The 21,198-nt window shown below is 34.3% G+C and overlaps 2 protein-coding genes across 4 annotated transcripts; one reads left to right on the top strand and one right to left on the bottom strand.

Annotated features, from left to right (window-relative positions):
- Positions 1 to 8,200: 8,200 nt before the first annotated feature.
- On the top strand, positions 8,201 to 12,976 carry LOC144548473 (glutamate receptor 2.3-like). The gene is made up of 5 exons (XM_078297149.1): positions 8,201 to 8,435; positions 9,569 to 10,827; positions 10,953 to 11,271; positions 11,498 to 11,856; positions 12,318 to 12,976. Exons 1-5 carry the CDS (start codon positions 8,201 to 8,203, stop codon positions 12,861 to 12,863), a joined length of 2,718 nt encoding a protein of 905 aa, XP_078153275.1. The 3' UTR covers positions 12,864 to 12,976.
- An 801-nt stretch (positions 12,977 to 13,777) lies between these two features.
- LOC144548474 (uncharacterized) lies at positions 13,778 to 16,829 on the bottom strand. 3 transcript variants are annotated; one of them, XM_078297150.1, is made up of 2 exons: positions 16,131 to 16,277; positions 13,778 to 15,882 (listed from the first exon to the last, which is right to left on the bottom strand). In XM_078297150.1, exon 2 carries the CDS (start codon positions 15,768 to 15,770, stop codon positions 14,055 to 14,057), a length of 1,716 nt encoding a protein of 571 aa, XP_078153276.1. In that variant the 5' UTR covers positions 15,771 to 15,882; positions 16,131 to 16,277; the 3' UTR covers positions 13,778 to 14,054. The 3 variants fall into 3 exon arrangements, with proteins under 3 accessions (XP_078153276.1, XP_078153278.1, XP_078153277.1); XM_078297152.1 differs by having other exon boundaries at positions 13,778 to 15,873; XM_078297151.1 differs by lacking the exon at positions 16,131 to 16,277 and adding an exon at positions 16,814 to 16,829 and having other exon boundaries at positions 14,040 to 15,882.
- Between the last annotated feature and the right edge of the window lie 4,369 nt (positions 16,830 to 21,198).

Below are 21,198 nucleotides of genomic sequence, written 5' to 3'. Positions count from 1 at the left end.
GTATTTTTAGATTCGCAAAATTCATCCCGGGTCGTTGGAAAAATGGATGAGAATGATAAAAAAAAATGAAAAAAAGGTGAATGAAATGAATATTGTCGTTTTTGACTTGAAACCAAAAGTAGTTAAAAATTAAAACTATACATATTTAAAATTTTAATACTTGTAGATAGAGGTTTAAATACTTGCGAGTAGAATTGTAAAATAATTTAATATTTTAAATACTTTGATATTAGCGCTAGAAATAAAAGTTAGATAAAATTGGAAGTTTTTTTTGTTAAATTATTAGGAGGACGTACTCGGGGAGTTTGTTTGGATACAATTATCAGGCTCATATCATAATATCACTTCCAATTTGAAATAAATGATGACCTAACATTAAAAATAAGTATCTGTGTGTATATATTGTTTGTAATTTTCAACCGACTTAGATCAGATGAATAGTAGCGCTCCAAAAAAAATATTGGACGGAATGAACAATTACGTTCCAAAAAAAACAATGGACTGAATAAATCAATTTTTTTTAATAATTTCTTCGCTAAATATTGTTGCGAATTAAACATTTTCTTCGCTAAATATTATTGCAAATTTAACATTTTCTTTCCCAAAAATGTTCTTTCAAATAACATTATTAATGCGCAATCATTAGTTTCCAAAAAAAATGCATATAATAAAAAAAATCTGTATATATTAAAATTAAATAAAATATTAGAGCCCAAACTTTGAATATTTAAATGGTCCAAACTTTTCTATAAATAGGTATGATCTATAAATAACAAATTGTATATATCAGTATTATAAATAACGATATGCGCTTGTCGAACGGACGGGTACCGTCAAGTGATTAATCGGTATTCGGCCGATTAATCAAAATTATGCGGACAATTTTGTATTTTTATGAAAATTATGTGTATAAATCATAATTTATTTAACTCATCAAACTTATCAAATAAACTTAATTTAACGTAGTTTTATTATTATAACATGATACTACACTTAACAACACTACACGTATTTTAATGTGTAAGTAACGCATTTATTTAATAAAAAAATAAGTTTGAGAATTAAGCGTTTTCAAATACTAATAATATATTATTTGAAAGACATGAAACATTTCAATATAAAATCACTAAATTTAGTTTGTAATAACAACTTAATTTAATATATGAAGATGATGTACTAATTAAAAAATTAGTAAGAAAATTATATGGTATATAATAATAGAGAAATTAATGAATTAATTCAAATAAGTAAGAAGAAAAAACATATATAAAAAGAAATTGGATGTATAACCAAGCACAAATAAAACTGCAATACATAATTTATGAAACTTATTATTACAAAGTCACAGAACAAACAATGCAAAAATAAATATTCACTGGAATAGACTAAAATAAATGGAAATAAATGGATGATTAAACGAGAATAAACAGAAAAATTGAGAATAATCAAGAATTATCGGCCAACAGAATAATTCACTATAGACATCTAATAAGTGAATTCATAACGGTTTGACCGCAGTTAACGATAAAACAGAAATATAATTGGTTGTTAAAACTGTATTATACAACATTGATATATATAAAGAGCTCAAAATTTTCTTCTGCTCCGAACTCTTCAGGACCAGCCTTGATGTGGAGTTTCTTTCTCCCAGCGGTTAGACACAAACCACGAAAAAAAATTGTAATTTGGCGCGGAATCACGTAACTGCACCAAAAATAAAGGATATGAAAAATATTGCGGAAATATATATATATATAGTCTTTGTTGCCATAAATTATCCTCCTTATTGTTCTTCTCCCAGCAGCAAGTACTAATAGGCATGTTAGTCCAGCATTTTTTTTTTTTTGTTAGTTAGAATTGCTCAATCATGATTAATTATTGACTTGATTTGACACACAAAACGGTCATAATTACTGAAAAGAAAAAAAATCCGTGCGCAGATTGGGTTTGTGAACGGATTGTAATTTTTTTCGGTTTTTTACAATTTAGATTACTGAAAACAAAAATATAATCCGTGCGCAGACTAGGTCTACAAACGGATTCAGAGTGGAAACTGGGTATGCGAACGGATTCGGTGCGCAGACTGGATCTACGTACCGATTAAGATCCGTACGCGAACCCAGTCTGCAAGGGTGATAGAATAAAATTCTGACTAACTGGATGCTAATCATTTAGTTTCAATTTATTCGGGTCGCAACTAAAAAAAAGAATTGTTTGGAGAATTAGGTCCCTTATTTCTCTTTTTTCATTAGTACAATATTATCTAATATTTTACTCTGTCGACAATTTTAACATCCATTAATTACTTTCCTTAAATTACTTCATTTTCATACATTAATTATTATAGGATTTACTTTTTTTTACCACTGCAAAAATAGGCCACTATTTCTGAGAATAAAAAGTAACTATTCCTAATAATACAACAACAGAAATTGCTATATTTTTAAATATATTAGTATTACCGATAGAAATATCTACGAAAATACTTTTGACAAAAAAATATTTGTACCCTCACAAATAGAATACACTTACCTTATTTTTTTAGAAACTTTGATTGATGTATATTCTTGTAAACTTATGCTCCGCTATTATTATTATTTTGGGCTTTTAGATTATTATATGTCGTTTGGAAGAAATACCTATTTTGGACAAAATCAAAAGACAAGACAAAAGAACATCTAACACTTATAAAAATTAAATAATTAATAAATGATCACACATTAATTATATTACGAGAAGTTATGACAGTTCTGACACGTGCTGATATTTAATCATATGCTTGTGTAAGCATTGGAACTAGAGAATGTCTCATTTGTCATCGGAAACTAACTAATTAGAAGGCTAATATATTTTTTGAAACCCGCTACATATTTTTTACATTTATTAATAAAGAGTGAAATGGATACTTTGTAAATTTAAATGAATTTTAATAGAAAAGACAACAAAATGGGTAAATTTGTGTCTTTGAAATTAGAAGGGTAAATATGATATTATGAATATTAGAGTGGCAAGTACATAATTTTGAAGTTTTTGAGGTGTATGCATGAAATTCTCCTTTATTTTTATGCTCAAATCATACCTCACACTCTTATCTTTGTTTTCAAAGTTCAATAGTCGATATAAACTACTCAGTGCTTTTCAGAAGATTGTGAACCAAAGGCAATGATTTTGTACCAATAAAAAAAAAGAGTAAAGATGTTGTCTCCCTTGAATCTGTCCCCTATCTGTCCCCCTAACAACCTTCCTTTTTTGTTCCCTCACGTGATCAAAACCCATCATTTTCAATTTTCTCTTAGAAAGAAAAACAAAATTCAACAAAATTCAAAACTCACCCTGTTCTCCTCCTCTACTGCTCACCACCAGTTACCCATACTGATGGTTGTGATGGTGGTCGAGATCCGACGAGGGGAGCGTGGTGCATTGTCGAGATCCGGGGAGTAGAGCGTGGTGCACCGTCGAGATTCGACAAGGAGAGCATGGTGCATGGTCGAGATCCGGCGAGGAGAGAGTGGTGCACCGTCGAGATTCGGCGGGGAGAGCGTGGTGCATCATTTGAGGGGATCCATGCTAACCTAGCAAAGGTTGTCACAGTGGAACATATGAATATTTTATTAGTTAGATATGAATACTTTATTTGTTAGATATGCATACTTCATGTTAGATATGAATACTTCTTGGAAGAGGTGGGGTGAGAGAGATGAATCTGACTTTTGAATGTTCTATTGTATAAATTATTTCGAACATGTATGAATACTTCGTAATCGTCAGTATGAATAATTCTTTAGTTAGATATGAATACTTCATTGTTTTAGATATGCATACTAGTCTGTTGAGAATATTTCTTGGTCCCAATCTGGGCAGGTGTGAATATTATTAGTGTCAGATGTGAATATTGTTAGTGTTATGTGTGAATACTTCATTAGTTAGATATGAATAGTTATATATGTGAATATTTCATTTGTTAGATATTGAGTATTTCATTAGTTAGATATGAATACTTCATTTGTTAGATATGCATACTTCATGTTAGATATGAATACTTTTTGGAAGAGGTGGGATGAGAGAGATGAATTTGACAATGAATTTTGAATTGTATAAATTATTTCAAATATGTATAAATTATTTCAAATATGTATGAATACTTCGTAATCGTCAGTATGAATACTTCGTAATCGTCAGTATGAATACTTCTTGGAAGAGGTGGGGTGAGAGAGATGAATCTGACTTTGAATTTTGAATTGTATAAATTATTTCAAACATGTATGAATACTTCGTAATCGTCAGTATGAATACTTCATTTGTTTAGATATGAATACTTCTTTATTTAGATATGAATAATATATAGATTTACTGTAGTGGTCCCCAATCTTGACAAATGTCGCTTTCAGACGATTGCGGTCCCCAATCCAGGCTGTCACAAGACGTCAACTGTCCCCCTGGTCGTTACTGGTCCCCTCCAGCTTGTGTTTACATATGACGAATGGTTCTGATAATAAGTATGAATACTATAAATTCGTAGGTATGAATACTGTACGTTTTGACTATTAATAAAATAGCATTAATCTTGCTCTTTGGTGGTAGTTAGCACATTTTAACTATTTTTTTGTCTTTTAGTGCGGGGGACAGATAGGGGACTGTTAGTCGATCCCTAAAAAAAAAAATAGTAAAAAACTTTGAAAAATAGAAAATTTGGTCTCCAAACACATTTTAATATGAAGATCATACTGAGCAATTTGAATAGGCTGTTTGGATTTTAAAATAAAGATAATATTATAAGACATGATTGGGACATAGAAATAATGAGGCATTTTAATCCTACTCTACTGTCATTGCTGTAATTATTGGGAGTATGTAAAATGAGAAGTATATATATACCACTTATTTGGGCATCGTTATTGTTGTCAGTATTTTAAATGAAGTGTATATATCACTTATATGGTATGCACATTTATTGTGCAAAATTGTTATGTATAAAAGGATACACAACATATGGTATGCACATTTATTGTGCAAAATTGTATGTATAAAAGGATACACAACATATATTCAATAAAACACTGCTAGTATAAAGATGTAATGCGTGACATGCGTACAAGAAAGGTTTTTATTATTAAGATGGAATAAATAGAAATAAGTATAAACTGCATATTTTTATTTATATAATTCTATCTTATATCTTTTGCTTAATTATTCGTCATTTCAAAGTAGGCCCCGCAAAAATAATCCTAATCAAAAACCATTTTTGCAAGGTTTCACATATGTAGCAGATCTACTTAAAGAGATTTTTTGCTCTTGGGCCGTGCTAGGCCGGATTTGTCTTTATGTGAACCGTGTATTACAAAATTAATTGGACTCTCCCTTGAGATTTTATTTTCTTCCTCAAAATTTATTAACAAGAAATGGTTGTTGGGTCCCACTTTACATATACTATTGACTAAACGATCGCCATGAATTTTGAGTCGACAAATGCTCTCGATCCTTGACTTAGCAATCAGATACTATTGACTAGCGATCAGATTTTTTATTTTTTTATTTTTTACGGTCTATAGGAGTCTATTGACTAGTTCTGGACATTATCACAGCATCAATGGACAATGTGTATTCCTTTTTCTTAACGAATGTTAATTAGCACTAAGATTAACTTGGTGAAAATCGGAAATCTTCTGTATGTAACTTTCGAAAACTTATAAGGTCCCAAAATAAAAACATGCATGAATGACACTTTAACGGCCTATCATGTACTTTTAAAGTTATATAAAAATGTAGCTAGCTAAACGACACCGGTTACTATTAAAAAAATATGGTTAATTAATGTATGAAGCAATACGGATCTTGAAAAAAATGTTTTAGAATTAGGGACCCAAATTGCTAGCATTCTCCTCTTGCCTGGGAAAGAATGTTTTAGAATTAGTGCTCCAAATTGCTAGCATTCTCCTGTTGTAAGAATATTTTAGAATTAGTGCTAAAAAATTTGACTGGTCATACTTCATATTGTCTTTTTGAATGGTCCAGAATTAATTTTCTGAAAGCCAATGGTTTTCAAATTCTAAAAAAAAAAAAGAGTAAATAAACTCCAATAAAATGTAAAATTTAGTCTCCAAGCACATTTAATAATATGGATATCATGTTGAGTGATTCAGAACGATATTTGAACTTTAAAAATGGAGATAATATCGTAAAGCACAAGCTAGAGGGTGTGTGCTTTATAAAACACCTTAACCCATCCCTATATATACTTAGTTGAACTAAGAGATATACTTAAAACATAATTAGTTCAACTAAGAGATATACTTAACCGAAATAAATAATTAGTAAAATGATTTAAATGAACCATATTTCTATATGGTAATTAAAATGATTTACAACGTTTTTTGAATTTAACCGTGTATGAGTAAGATTTAGGATTTTTCAGAAAAATATGTGTTAATTTTTTTGTACACGTTTGCCTTTATGTGAACTGTGCAGGTGTGAATGTGTATTTGTTCTACTATATAAGTCGATAACCTTTGATTCGGGGCAAAAAATTTCGTGGATAAGAATGACACATGAGGTCAATAAATTTATCAGATTCTAGTAGCCAGTAAGTGCAGACAAAATTTGTGGCAAGAAAATAGTCAATAAACTTATCAGAAACGGCATGAGGTTCCCGGAAGAATCAAAACATGCGCAGTCAAAGCTCGTTATTGATCTCCAAGTCATGAGTCTTTCAGAGAAAATCTTTTGGTTCCATCTTCCTCGGACCGCTGTATGCAAATTCATGGATGCAGCGAAGTTTTCGTTAACAGTAAATATAGCAGTTATGAATTTAATTAATATTATTAAGATTTTTCAGGACATGATAACAGTCTTGCAGGCTCGATCTTCAGTCAAATTATCTAATTAGTGATTTTTGAATGGAACCACATCCTAAGAGAGTGTTGTTGCTAGCATATTAACTCTTTATATCCAGTATTAGTATATTAAGCAATATATACTAATATTCTGTCTATTCGACATAATATTCAGTCGAATATTTCTATTTGATTGCAATTCAAATAGAAAATTTATATTCAGTCCAAGTATGCAGTTTAGAGCATATTACCGGTTTATAGTATATTAACAGTGATAACTACAGTTTATAGTATATTAACAGTAATTTATACCACATATTACTGGTTTAGAGTATAGTAACAGTGATAAAAGTACCGGTTTAGAGTATGTTAACTGTAGTTTATACCACATATTACCGTATACTTGTTTATATATATGTATAGCATGGCTAATTTGCTGCCGGCAGCACTTCAACCGAAGTGCTTATGGAGCCATAATTTAGTATTTGATGTTCAAACAATAAATGCAAACCGTTAGATGTTCAATCTATATTAAAATCTGATTGGAGACCAAATTTTACATTTTTTGAATTTTTTTTGCTATTTATTAAGCTGATTTGAAAACTGCTGTTTTCAATGCTGGAATCGTTTAATAAAAACAACGGTTTTCAAATTAGCTTAATAAATAGCAAAAAAATTTCAAAAAATATAAAATTTGGTCTCCAAGCAGATTTTAATATAAATTGAAGAGTGAGTCTATGGTACTATGCATATTACAATTTGGCACCGTACTACAGCTCAATATTTGAGTTTTCAAATTTTAACGGTCGATCCGAACCGTTCATCTTGTTCTCCATATTAATATGTGTTTGAAGACCAAATTTTACATTTTTTAAAAAAATTTTACTATTTTTTTAGATATTTAGAAAATCACTTGATCTGAAAATCACTTATTCAATGTTTGCATCCTCTTTACCCCTCCTATTACATAAAAACTCTTCCTAGCCCCACCTATTACAATGAAAACATTGAATTAGTAAAATCAATATAATTTATCCTTCCATCCTAATATCCTATCCATTTTTTGTAGACCAGATCTGTCAATTCATTTTGGAAACTGTCTCTGTGTTTACATTAGAAATCTTCACCCCCCAAGTTATTGAAAACAGAGAGTCAAGACTTGAATATCTTTTATTTTATTAGCAAGGACAATGAAAAGTTTATTTATTCTATTTATATCTTTTATTTTTGCCGATGAATAAGAAACAAGGGCCACGTATCTAATATACTTGAACCCCACAAATATTATATGTATCTATAGCTAGCATAGAAATAGTCAAAGTTCTTCAGTATAAGTAGCTATCCAGATGAACTCCACAACAGCTAGCAACATGGTAACATTTAACACAATTCTTATCTTCCTCTTGTTTCTGTCATCATTCTTTGTTAAAACCAGTGAGCTCACTCTTTCGATCGGAGCTATCTTGGATACGAACTCCAGGGTTGGCAGAGAGCAAAAGATTGCCATTGATGTTGCAATCAGATGGTTCAACTCCTCCTCACAAGTCATCATCCTCAACGCTATCGACCTAAGAAGCAACAATCCTCGACAAGCAGCTTCATACGGTATATATATATCACTATACTTATTTTGAGTTCCACGTATTTTTTTCATTAATCTCCGCAACTTGTATTAAGCGCCTTCTTGGTATAATTTTGAGTTCCACTTTATTTTTTCATTATTCCATTTCATTCATGAAATGTTAAATACATTGCTGATAGAAAAGAAAAAGGAAAAACTGATCATTAAAAATGAAACCAATCTCCTTTCCCAAGCACTGCACCTCTTCTTCTCCAAAATACTTGCGATATTTTGTCCCAAATCGAAAACCTATACAAATTTCTAACATAATTCCTTCTTCAATCTTTACATGCTCGGTGAGAATCATTAAAATTGATGAAAAACGGGTGCTAATTAACTCGGTTGAACTGACCGAGTCAAACAAATTTTACTGAAATTCGACTCAATAATTACCATATCTGAGTAACTCGGCCATAACTTGTCTCGGCCCCTGCCGATTCCGTTTCAACCCGGTCGAGTCAACTCAAAATCAGCCGAGTTTTGGAACCATGGATAATTCCATGTTGTACATGAGAAACCATCAATAAATATAATAAAATATTTAAAATTATCTATTGCGGCTGAGTCCCACATATCGCAGTGCAAAAAGTTACAAAGAAGTACTAGTTTTATATTGAGAATTTGACAAAGAAAATCTCGTTTGTTTTGCATAACAACAAACATCACAACTTAAATTTAAATTAAAGAATCACTCTTTAATCTAGTGGTAAAATTACATGACTCTCATGTGGGAAATCATGAATTCAAAATCTACCAAGTGAAGAAATCCTCCGTAATATAAACATGCAACCCACAATTTCAAAATAAAAATTGAATTTAAATTAAGTAATATGAACCATTTTTTTAATACATTATCTGATAGATATTCCAATCTAGAATACCATAATTTATCTTTATTATAATATTTTGTATAACATAAGCTTGATTTAATGACTACTATATATGGCCCATCTTCAAAAGAACGCCAACTTTTGTTTTTTTTCCGTGACTATGTCTTGAAATATATATTGTTTGACGTGAATATTATGTTGCAAACTTGCAATTCAATCTCTTTGGAGACATTGATGCACTCTGCTTATAGTACATATTTTTAATAAATTTCCTCATTTAATCACAGCACAAGGATTGATCCAACAAGGTGCACAAGTTATCATATCAACCGGCACATGGCCTCAACTGCTCAGCATCTCAGATGTCAGCGAAGAAACGAAAGTTCTCACAGTCTCTTTGATACCTTCTACTTCTTTTAGAAAGCCTTTCTTAATTCAACTGTCGTATCCAGATAGTGCTATCATAAATTGTCTAGTTGATCTTGTGAAGTCCTATAAATGGCGTCAAGTCATAGCAGTGTATGAAGACGATATTTATGGAACTGTATCGGGCACTGCACAAAAGTTAGCCTTTGCGCTTGAGGAAGTCGGGACCCTGCTAGAATACTCTGCGGTGTTTCCATCCATGGACTCAATTTCAGATCCACAAACTACCATTCTAGCAGAACTGGATCGAATGAGACAATGTCTGTCAACGGTATATATCATTCTTAGAAGCTCTGAAAACCTCACGTTGTCTCTCTTTCGAGAGGCAAGTACACATGGCATGATTAGGAAGGGCTCTGTATGGATTTGCGGACCCGATATCATAACTCTCCTTGATTCCACCCTCAACACTTCCTTCATCTCGAACCACATGCAAGGCATCATAGGTATCGATCCATATATAAAGGAATCAGAACCTGAGTACGGAAAATTTTTCACTGAGTTCCAGCAAGCATTCAGGAGTGAATACGAAAAGAATAGAGAAACACGCTTTACTCCTGGTGCATATGCAGTCAGAGCGTTTGACGGGTTACATGCCGTCAGTTTAGCTGCAAATAGATCCCAGTTAAATGGCAATACTTTCATGGATAACTTGCAAATAAGCAATTTTGTGGGACTAAGTGGTCTTGTTAGGCCTGGAACGGATCAGAGAATGAAAGAGGAAGGTGCTTATTCGATTTTCCGGGTTATTAATGTAGTTGGAAAGAGTTATAAGGAGATTGGATATTGGTCAGAGGGTTTTGGGTTTTATAAGGACGAGTCTCAGTTGAGTCTACGTGGATCAACATTACCGCAACTTACTGTAGTACATTGGCCAGGAGAACTAAATAAGATCCCTGGTGGATTGAGGGAGCTAAAAGTAGGTGTACCAGTAAATTTTCCACCAGGTTATGGATATGTGACATATGATAATACAACAAATAATTATAGTGGCTTTTGCATTGCTGTATTTAATGCTGCTATAGATAGGCTGAACTCTTGGATCCCCTTCAAGTTTGTTAATTTCACAATTAACGGAAGTAAAACTTATGATGATCTTATTGACCAAGTGTATTCCAAGGTATCTCACATAGGCTTCTCTTAGCACAAATTCAGTACATATAATTTGATCCTATCATTATTTTATCATATATATATAATGCACAACAAGATATTTGACAATGTAATCTATATGCATTCAAACAGAATTACGATATGGCCATCGGTGACATAACAATAACCAGCTCTCGCTCCGAGAAGGTATCATTCACTGAGCCATTTATAGAATCCGGTTTTGTGATGATTGTTCCCTTGAAGCACAAAAATCCTAGTCTTTTGCTCTTTAAGCCTTTTCACTGGACACTCTGGATTTCCTTTGCCATCGTGTTCATTTGTAACGTTGTTGCCATTTTGTTGTTGGAGAAAGACCATAATCTCCAAGCTGGATTCCATGGCCCTTTGTATAGACAGCTTGGCGCAACATTTTGGATAGTCGGGAACACTATCTTCCAAAACCATGGTGAAAGTAAGTTTCTACTCCAACTAAAAGTTAATTATACTTCACTACCATTTTCACCATATTGGCTTTTTCTTCCATTGGATCATTGAAATCTAGATTATTTTCATGTCAAGTATAATTAACAGAGGATGGCCATGAGTATATGACGGTAAAACATAAATAAGCCTTTCCTGCTCCTGAGCGTTCACAAAATAATTCCCATAATCACTACTATTTTCTTTTCTTTTCACAGGGATTGGGAGTTATTATACAAAGGTTGTAATCATTTCATGGCTTTTGGTTGTTTTAATTGTGAGTAATTGCTTCACGGCTAATCTAAGTTCCATTCTAGTAACAGAGAAGCTAACGCCAGTTGTCGACAAGTCTAAGGTTGGCTGTCAGAATGTTTCATTTGTTGTTAATTATGTCAAAAATGTGCTCAATTTCAAGGATGTTGTGCCGACCAAAGGTCCAGAGGAACTTGCACACGCATTTAAGAAAGGAACTATAACATCCGCAATAGTGGAGTTGCCATATGCTCAAATTTTTTTATCTAAGTATAAAAACTATGCTGTCCATGGAGACACACAGATGCATGGAGGATTTGGATTTGTGAGTTAAATTCATAATTTTTTTTTTATTTTGCTTTTGTTCTTGGAAGATTTGGCTTTTGATATGAAATGTTCAGCCCTTGTGTTACCTTTTGTGTTTGATACCTTAATAGGTAGTCAGTGGCCACGTCAAATTATGTCATTTGTTTCTTGGAGCAGGGCATCCATCTGATTTAATTGCATTGAGATTCATGCGGACGGATTTAGTTTCGCATGAATCTCAACGTGAATTAGACGATTTAGACCGGACATCACATTAAATTTAGTTTGATGCCCATCAAAATCCCCCTCCCCCTCTCCCTATTTAAATTTTTGTTTGAACAACAATTTTTTATAGTCCCCGTTACTAATTGATGATTTAGTTTACCTTTCTTGAAGTTACTATGCTTGTTTACCTTCTTCTCAATTCCTCTATCTTGTCTTGAATCTGACAAATGTACACTATATCTATGTATTAATTAGGCACTTCAGAAAAGCAATCCATTGACAGCTGAATTATCAAGAGTAATACTGGAGTTGCAAGAAGATGGCACAGTAAAAGATCTGGGGAGGCAATTGTTTCTCCCTCCCTTTTACGGATCTGACGCAACAGCAAACAGCCTTGATGCCCAGCAGAGCTTGCGGGCTGATGCATTTTTGGTCCTCTTTGTTTTAAATGCCGTAGTAGTCATTATTGTAGTAGCAGCTCGATGCTTTTTTGATCCTGGAGAAAGTGAAGGTGGTGATGTTCATCACAGACCAGATGCAGAAATTGGTGTTCATCACAGACAAGAAGCAGCAGTTGATATTCCTCCCGGACCAAACCCAGTAATTGATGTTACTCACAGACCAGACCCAATAGTTGTTGTTCCTCTCGGACCAGACCCAGCAGTTGGTGTTAATCATGGACCAAACCCAGCAGTTGGTGTTTATGAAATGACGAGACGCAGAAGAGTCAGGTCATCACCTGAGAATGAAATATCCAGAGAAAATTGGGATGCTGGCACTGCACCATTGTTTCTTTCCTAAATGTTTTTTTTTTTTTTTTTTTTCATTTGTTCTTCTTGTTTGTTTATATTCTCTGTGTATTCACATGAATATGTCACCGTCGGACAAGGTATAGACTAGATGGAATTTTCAAATTAAGGGCATGCCCCCCTAGAATTAATCAACTTAAAAGTAACTAATTTTGTATGTGACAGACTGTAAAACTGTAAAACTGAAGTGGTTGGATGATAACTATTTAGATACAACTTAATAGTTGTAGGGTTTTAAAAAAATGGAGATTGATAGAAGAGGTTTGATACTTTTCTTCAAAACAGTTACGGTTTCTTTAATAAAATCGATGCACAAAAAAGAGAGAGAGAGAATCCTAATACCCAACAACTTAACACATATGCTTACAGATTTGTCAACAAAAAAAGCGAAATCTAACATCTATTACTACTTGCAATTTAATTTTCTTATTCAACATTAAATTATTTTCTAGTAGTTATAATCTAGACTTTCAAACCATAGAGGTCAATCATACCTCATATTTACTCTAAATTATATAGAAAATTATTGCTAAATACAATTTAAAAAAAAAAAAAAGTTAACTTCAAGTGACCCATTTCTCCTTAAATCGTCTCTGTTATAATAGTGGCAGTACACTTGTGCTTGTGCTTGACTTTTGTGGCATCTGTTAGCTTTCTGTGATTCTGTGAATGACATAATTTAATGTTGCATGCTTGTAGCCAGGAAAAAAGAGTAGAATGTAAGCATTCTGCGGAACGTTTTTAGATTTTGAAACTAAGGCCCAATTTATTAATTGCTAAAACCTTTGTGAAATTCAGGAAGATTTGCATGGTACCAAATTTGAAATTTGGAATTCAAATGTTAATGCAAGTTGGCTCCCCAAACACCAGCTTTATACGGCTTAAGATTAAGGGCCAGTAGTGGAGTAGCTGCTGGTACTGGTACATTAATTGTACCTGGTAAGTACTTGATCAGCAAGTTGGATGTAACACGACTGCAAGTGAAAAACAATGAAATCACACAGAAAAATAAAACTAAATGCAGAATGAGCAAATAAAACATTACAAATTATAACAGAAAAGAACAGTGAAACAAGTAAAGAAAACATTACAAAAACATCAGTTAATGGCGCAACAAGCTGCCCCAAGAATAATAATTGATTATCTACATTAGAAAAAGCCATCTTCAACCCGATTTAGCACATCAATCATTTGTCTTACCACTTGTCCAGTCCATGAGATCTCTCGCATCGTCATCTCGTCCCATTTCCAAAAGCAGTTCTAATATAGGTGCACAAGCAGCTAAATCGGGTTTCACCCCTTCTTGCTTCATTCTGTTCAGCACACACATAGCCTTGTTGACTTTTCTCTTCTTAACATATGCTTTCAGCAAGGAAGTGTAAGTTGAGAGATCTAGCGCTAGATGATTGAGATGCATTTTATCTAGGATAGTCATCACATCATCAATATTACCATCATTTACATATCCGAGAAGTAAAAATCGATATGATAGAACACCTGGTTTTATACCTCCCCTTACCATTAAATCAAGCAACTTTTGAGCCTCCTTTGTTTGTCCTTGTTTGCACAAAGAATCCATCATTGATCCATAAGTAACCTCATCTGGAAAAAAGCCTCGATCAATCATATCCTTGAAAACTCTAATCGACTCTTTCCAACAGCCTAGTTTCGAATACCCATTTATAACAATATTATATGTGATAATATTAGGTGTGACACCTTTATCAAACATATCATACAATAGTTTCTCTGCCCTGTCAGGTTCCCCCCTCTTGCAAAGCGACTTCACAATTATAGTGCAAGTCACGGGGTTAGGCAATATTCCCTTTGAAACCATCTCGTTCAGCACCTTCTTTGCCTTTTCTAGTTTGTTCATCTTGCAGAGCCCATCTATAAGAATACTATAGGTAAAAACATCAGGATGCTTACCTCTAGAAATCATATTACATAGCACCTCCTCTGCTTTTTCAGCTTTCCCCTCCTTGCATACTGCATCAATTATGGTATTATAGGTCACAACATTGGGATCATGCCCTTTAGAAACCATGGACTGAAACAATTCCACTGCTTTGTCGAATAGCCCTTTCTTGCACAACCCATCTATGAGAGTAGTATACGTCACAACATCAGGTTGAATTCCCTGAGAAACCATGTAGCACAACAATTCCTGTGCCTTCTCAGTTTCGCCTTCCTTGCACAGGCCATTAATCAGTGAGCTGTATGTGACAACATCTGACACAATACCCTCTGAAAGCATTTGCTCAAACAAACTAAATGCTTTACTAATTGCACCTTCTTTACAAAGGCCATCAATCAGTGAGCTGTATGTTACTACATCTGGTGCAATACCCTCCGAAAGCATTCGCTCAAACAAACTAAACGCTTTACTAATTGCACCTTCTTTACAAAGGCCATCAAAAATAGTGTTGTAGGAGATGACGTTAGGTGCGCACTGCAGCTTAGGCATTTTATGTAACACCATGGCAACAGCCTCACTAATCCTATTCTCATAACAGAGGCCCTTGAGTAGTGGATTGAAGATTCTAGGATCAGCTCTCTGCCCACCCTTGATATACTGCCCCAAGAAAACCAAGGCTAGTTTCAGCCGATTCATTCGGATACAGTAGGAAATCAAGATACAATAGGTGCAGTTATCGGGTGAGGTTGAGACCCTTTTAGGTTGGGTCCAGCGGTTAAAAAGTGAAAAGACAGTTGCATAATGGTTGTTTGAGTTCTTCATACGAGTTAAGGCTGTAAAGAGATGATTAAAGGAATAGATGGACGGTGCCGGGCTCTTAGCAGCCAGCAAGCAATCAAAAAGTTGAAGAGCATCTTTAATAGTAAGAGTACCTGACCGGTAACGTTCTTGTACAAGTAATTCCAGCTGGCGGGTCCCCATGGCCTTGGGATGAAATGGTTACAACTTCACCTTTTGTGCTATACTCTTCCAGAAGGGCTTTTGGGTCAATGAGTAATCCAAGGAATCAATAAGCATTAAGAGACTGCAAAACCTAAAAAAAAAATACAAATTATGCTAAATAAAGCAAAAGGCTAAATAGAGAACTCATATTTACTTCATTAATGTTTTCAGTTCAGTACTCACAAACCAGTTGTTACAGAGCTGTAGTAATATGCATCAAACCAACTTAAACTTTTAAGGACCGGAGTTTAGTTGTTAATTGGGGCTGTTTTTGTTTGCTTTTTGTTCACTTTACACATTGGTTCTATGGTTAAGAATCTAAAATATAATTCCTATTACCATAGTAAGAAGCTCAGGCCTCTACAATGGCAGACGTACAGCATTGCCAAACTTGATGGGTACAATAGCTTAAAAACCAGAGCTGGTGATCCTAGGTTGGAACTTGAACTGTAACATGCTTATAGAATAATAGTAATCATTATGCTTAAGAGATATGTGATCTATTAAAGTATACAGTTTCACCACTATGCCTGTAACCTCGAAATAAGTTTAGCTCCCAGGTGATAACCACCACAAATCCTAATTACTTTCAGAACAATAATTAGCTCATACAACTTGTAAATATGCGAATAGCATTAACTAGTAACTAATAAAAAATATAGTTCACAATGGTATCCCTAGTGTACTCTCATTGTCCTAAATTAAACATGACTAAATTGATTTCGTATTTCAATTTTGCTCTAACCCAACTTTTCAAATAAATACTAGAGAATGATGCATAATTACCATCCTAAGTGTAGTAATTTGGTTTTATTCCTTGTTACCAAGTACCTATTTGACAAAAAGAAGCAAAGGACACTTTTCATGAAAAGATTTGACAAATTGAATTCCAGACTGTACCATCTCTGGACATTTTTCCAAGCAACTTACATCCACAGTCACCACGATCTACCAAATTGCTAAATTATAGGCCTAAATGCAAAGCACCTGAAGAAACTGGCACAAGAGCGAAGAGCACTTACCACAGTTAGAGAGAGAGAGAGAGAGCCTAGTCACAGTCTGTCTTCTATAATTTAAAAGAAGAGGTAGAGCGCTTCTTAGGCAACAAGTATGAAGCGTGGCTACAGAAAACTGGTGGTTGGAGTGACAATAATTCTCAGGAGCATTTTGACAAACAGCTGAAGTGCAAGAGAGAGTTGAGAGAGGAGGTAAGATGAGAGTAGAGAAAGACAGGAGAATGAGGCGGCAGTGTAGCGTTAGGAGTGATTTATTTGAGTGGGGAAGAAGTAAATCCGATTTTAAACCCCTTCCTTTTCCTTTAATCCTTTTATCGGAATGAAAGAAGGTAAAGCCAATTTGGTCGGTGGGATTTAAGGTTGCGTCGTTTTCATAAAAGATGCTCTAAATTAAGGAGAAGGAATTGAAATAAACGACAAGTTAGGCTTTTTAGAAGGCTTTGGAGCTCCATACAGATATTGTTACGAAGCCTGGTAACGGGCCTCCAATATTAGAAATTCATATCATCTCCATTATCTGAAAAGGAAACTTTTACAATTAGAACTTGGCACGAATCTCAAAGCCCAATAATACTGTCTGCACTAGCTCGAATCCCAAACCAGCTGGGATTAATTTCAAACCGTAAAGTGAGGAAAATCGTCTAAGCTACTTGGGAGGACACTTGCCCCAATATTGGGAATTCGTATCCTCTGCGTTAACTCAAAAAGAGAATCTTTTGAGTTAATGCATCAGGACCATCCGATCTGCTTTAAAATATGTGCGGACTAGATCCGCACTAATATTAAAGAATCCCTGTGATAAAATAGACGTTTGGATTGGTTCCGTTTAAAATCAGATGGCCAAAAATCATTAACTCAAAAGATTCCTTTTTGAGTTAATGTAGAGGATATGTGTTCCAATATTGGTACCAGGGCTCTATTGGTGAATTTTAACCTCTTTTAAAGGGATCCGATATTATAAAAACAATTTTTTGTGCAATTCTGTTGTAGACTTTCCTTACCTGATAAATAAAAACAATTCATAAAATTTATCTAATTTACAAGAACAAAATATTAATTGTCAATTTATGCATTTTGAAAATATAACATATAATTTTTTTTTTTGGGTTGATGTAGGCAACAAGATCCGACGGATCGATGCAAAGCTCCGGTAGATGAACATACATTTTTACCTGAACTAGCACACGGCGAACTCGAGTCCCTTATGCTTGTTGCAGCAGAAGTATTGCGAAAAGCACATTTTGAAGTCACTAGAGCCATCGAATGCACTTGAGGTTCTTGATGCATTGGATGTTTGTCAAAACATGTATGTTGTTGAAAGAGTAAACAATGGAGATATGGTTGTAAAGAATGCTGAAACAGTTGTTTTTTCTGATTTTCTATACGAATTAAGCTGATTTTGTGCTTAAGAATGCGCATTAATTTGTGTATGAGAATTGTTAGTAAGGATGAGAGATGGCAAAATCGAATATTTTATTAAGGAATAAGAGGGGTTATGGTATTTCATTTTTATTTTTATTTTTAATTATCAGCCTTTTAGTTTCATTTCATTTCAGTCTTGAACTCACATATCCATAGAAAATTCACATACCCGCCTCAATCATGGCTGAACCAGTTCTAAATCAAGCAGTACAATTAATGCAGGGCTCTCGTACATGTCACATGGATTGTACAGCTCGAAAGGTGATAGCAGCAGTGCTTAGAGTATTGATTATACCCGCTGCGGGTAGCCCGTGCCCTGCCCGCCTGTACCCTATGCCCGGGGTGCCCGAGTCCGGGTATAGGTCGGGTAAACGGGTACACGGGTACGGGCAAAAAACGGGCCGGTCACCCTTTTTTGGACAAAAACCCGACCATACCTGGACTGACCATATCCGTACTTGACCATACCCGTACCCGCGTACCCCTGTACCCGTACCCGTGCCCTGCCCCTATACCCGACCCACTTTAATTTAAAAATCAAAATTCGAAATTCCCCCTTCCCTCCATCTGGCACTGTTAAAAAAAAAAAAAAACCGGACCGGACCGGACTGCCCTACCCGGACCGCCCTGCCCCTCAAGGGTACAATGGGCACGGGTATAGAACGGGCAGGGCACGGTTTTTGAAAAAAAATACCCGGGATATCCTACCCGAGATACCCGTCATACCCGTGCCCAACCTCTACCCGTGCTGTAACAAACAGCCATTTAGGCTGATTAGTCATTGCCGGCGATCAAACTGTCATGGATTTTTTTCGACTAATCGGTTGATTATTCTCGATTATGACCAATTGTTTCCGATTATTCTCAATTAATCGCTTGGCGGTACTCTATCCGTCCGACAAGCGCATACCGTTTTTTATAACACTGTACTGCTAGTTAGGGAAAGCATGTGCCAGTTAAGGATGGTGTTAATGGAGATAAAATAAGGGGTGTCAAGAGGCGATACCAGTGGCTGAATGTTTTACAAATGAACATGCAAGGCTTGGTGAAAAACATTGATTCTTAGAAGGAATCCGGAGTTTCTAAGCAAGTTGCAACTACACAAGAATCTAACAAAAAGTGAAGTCATTTGGTTTATTTTCATTGTGTCTGCACATGACAAAAACCTCAAAGCAGACTTTCCCATGGCAAGACTGGTAAAATTAAAATCCCAAGCTACAAGGTTTCTTTCAGACATTTCATCAAACAAGTTCTGAGCACAAGTTTCTGCCTTTCTGGCACAATCAAGGAGGAGGTGACAGACTGGATGCCAGAGGATATTGGATTGCATATTTGCGCAATTGCAATCCCCTTGTAGTATACAAGGAGGTGTCTCTGGTGGTCGTTGATATTGATGCTGATTAAGGGAAAATTTTTGTAATTAATTGACCAACTACCTGATATATGGTTACTACTACATAGTTGGAAATTGATATGGAAGGATGCATGCATTGTTTTATGTGGTTTTTGCAAACATGGTTTGGATGTCTTTTGTGATCAGATGTTGATCTGGGATTTAGCTTGTAAGAATTGTATGTTTCTTTATTGAAACGGGCTTTAATGCATTTTCTTCAAAAAAAAATATAAAAGCAAAAAATCGAGGTGCATTAATAAAAGATTAACTTGGAAAATATTGATATTAATTTCGAATTAAAATAAGAAGTTTTTAAAAATAAAATAATAGTTTATTGATATATGGTTCACATTATATTTTTTAAATAAATCACCAGCGCAGTTTAGAAGTACATTTTATTGATAAGTAGAAACAAGTAAAGCTGCTATGCATATGACAAGGCATTCCGTGTTATTACCTCAAAAATTTATTGTATAAATTTCAAACTTCGATCTAAGTAACTCATTAAATTTGGTTATATAATGAACTTGTAGAATATCAATTTTAGTATTTTTGAAAACTTTTTACTATTTTTTATGATTTATGGATAACAAAAAATAACTTAAATAAAAGAAAATTACTAATATCTTAGATCATTTTTTTGCCATCTTTCATAAATTATAAAAAATAGTAAAAGGGTTCTAAAAATATTAAAAATAAGTATTCTACAAGTTCATTATATAACTAATTTATTGAACTACTCAGATCGAGTTTGAAATTTATATGATAAATATTTCAGGCAATATCATGAAAAAACTTATGCTATTGATAACATCTAAATCTTACTCAGTACAAATTCTCAGCACAACACATTAAAGTGGACAGATATTTCACAAAAATCTCTTTGTACAACATTTACATCCAGTTCTATTGATAACAGAACACATCAAATTGACCCGTTTGCTTTATTATGTGAGGGGCTCGCACACATTGACCGAATTTTTTATTAATAGAAATAAAATAAAAGAAATATCGAAAAACGGGGTTACTTTTGAATATTTGCGAAAAGTAGGTAGATCGGGTTGTCACAACCCGTCCCACCGGACGGGTCTAATTAACCCGTCCCGGTTACTCCCTCCTTAATCAAATTCGCGAAAAAAAAAAAAACCCGGACGGGTTTACAGGACCCATCCCGAATTATTAAAAAAAAAAAAAAAAAAAAACCGGACGGGTTTACAGGACCCGTCCCGAACTAAAAAAAAAACAAAAGAAATATGCAAAGTAAATATCTGCTGGGCTCTACGACAGGTAAATCCACGTTTTTTTTTTTTTTTTTTTGGGACGGGTCTTGTAAACCCGTCCGGGTTTTTTTTTTTTTTTTTTTTAATTCGGGATGGGTCCTGTAAACCCGTCCGGTTTTTTTTTTTTTCGCGAATTTGATTAAGGAGTAACCGGGACGGGTTAATTAGACCCGTCCGGTGGGATGGGTTAACACAACCCATCCTATCTATTTTTCGAAAAGACTCAACAGTACTCTTGAATTTCGATATTTTATTTATTTTATTTCTATTAATAAAAAATTCGGCACACATTGAAC

The sequence above is a fragment of the Carex rostrata genome, chromosome 33, assembly GCF_964058835.1.
Source record: "Carex rostrata chromosome 33, lpCarRost1.2, whole genome shotgun sequence".
Classification (NCBI taxonomy): Eukaryota; Viridiplantae; Streptophyta; class Magnoliopsida; order Poales; family Cyperaceae; genus Carex; species Carex rostrata.
This window is presented reverse-complemented; position numbering and strand designations above follow the sequence as displayed.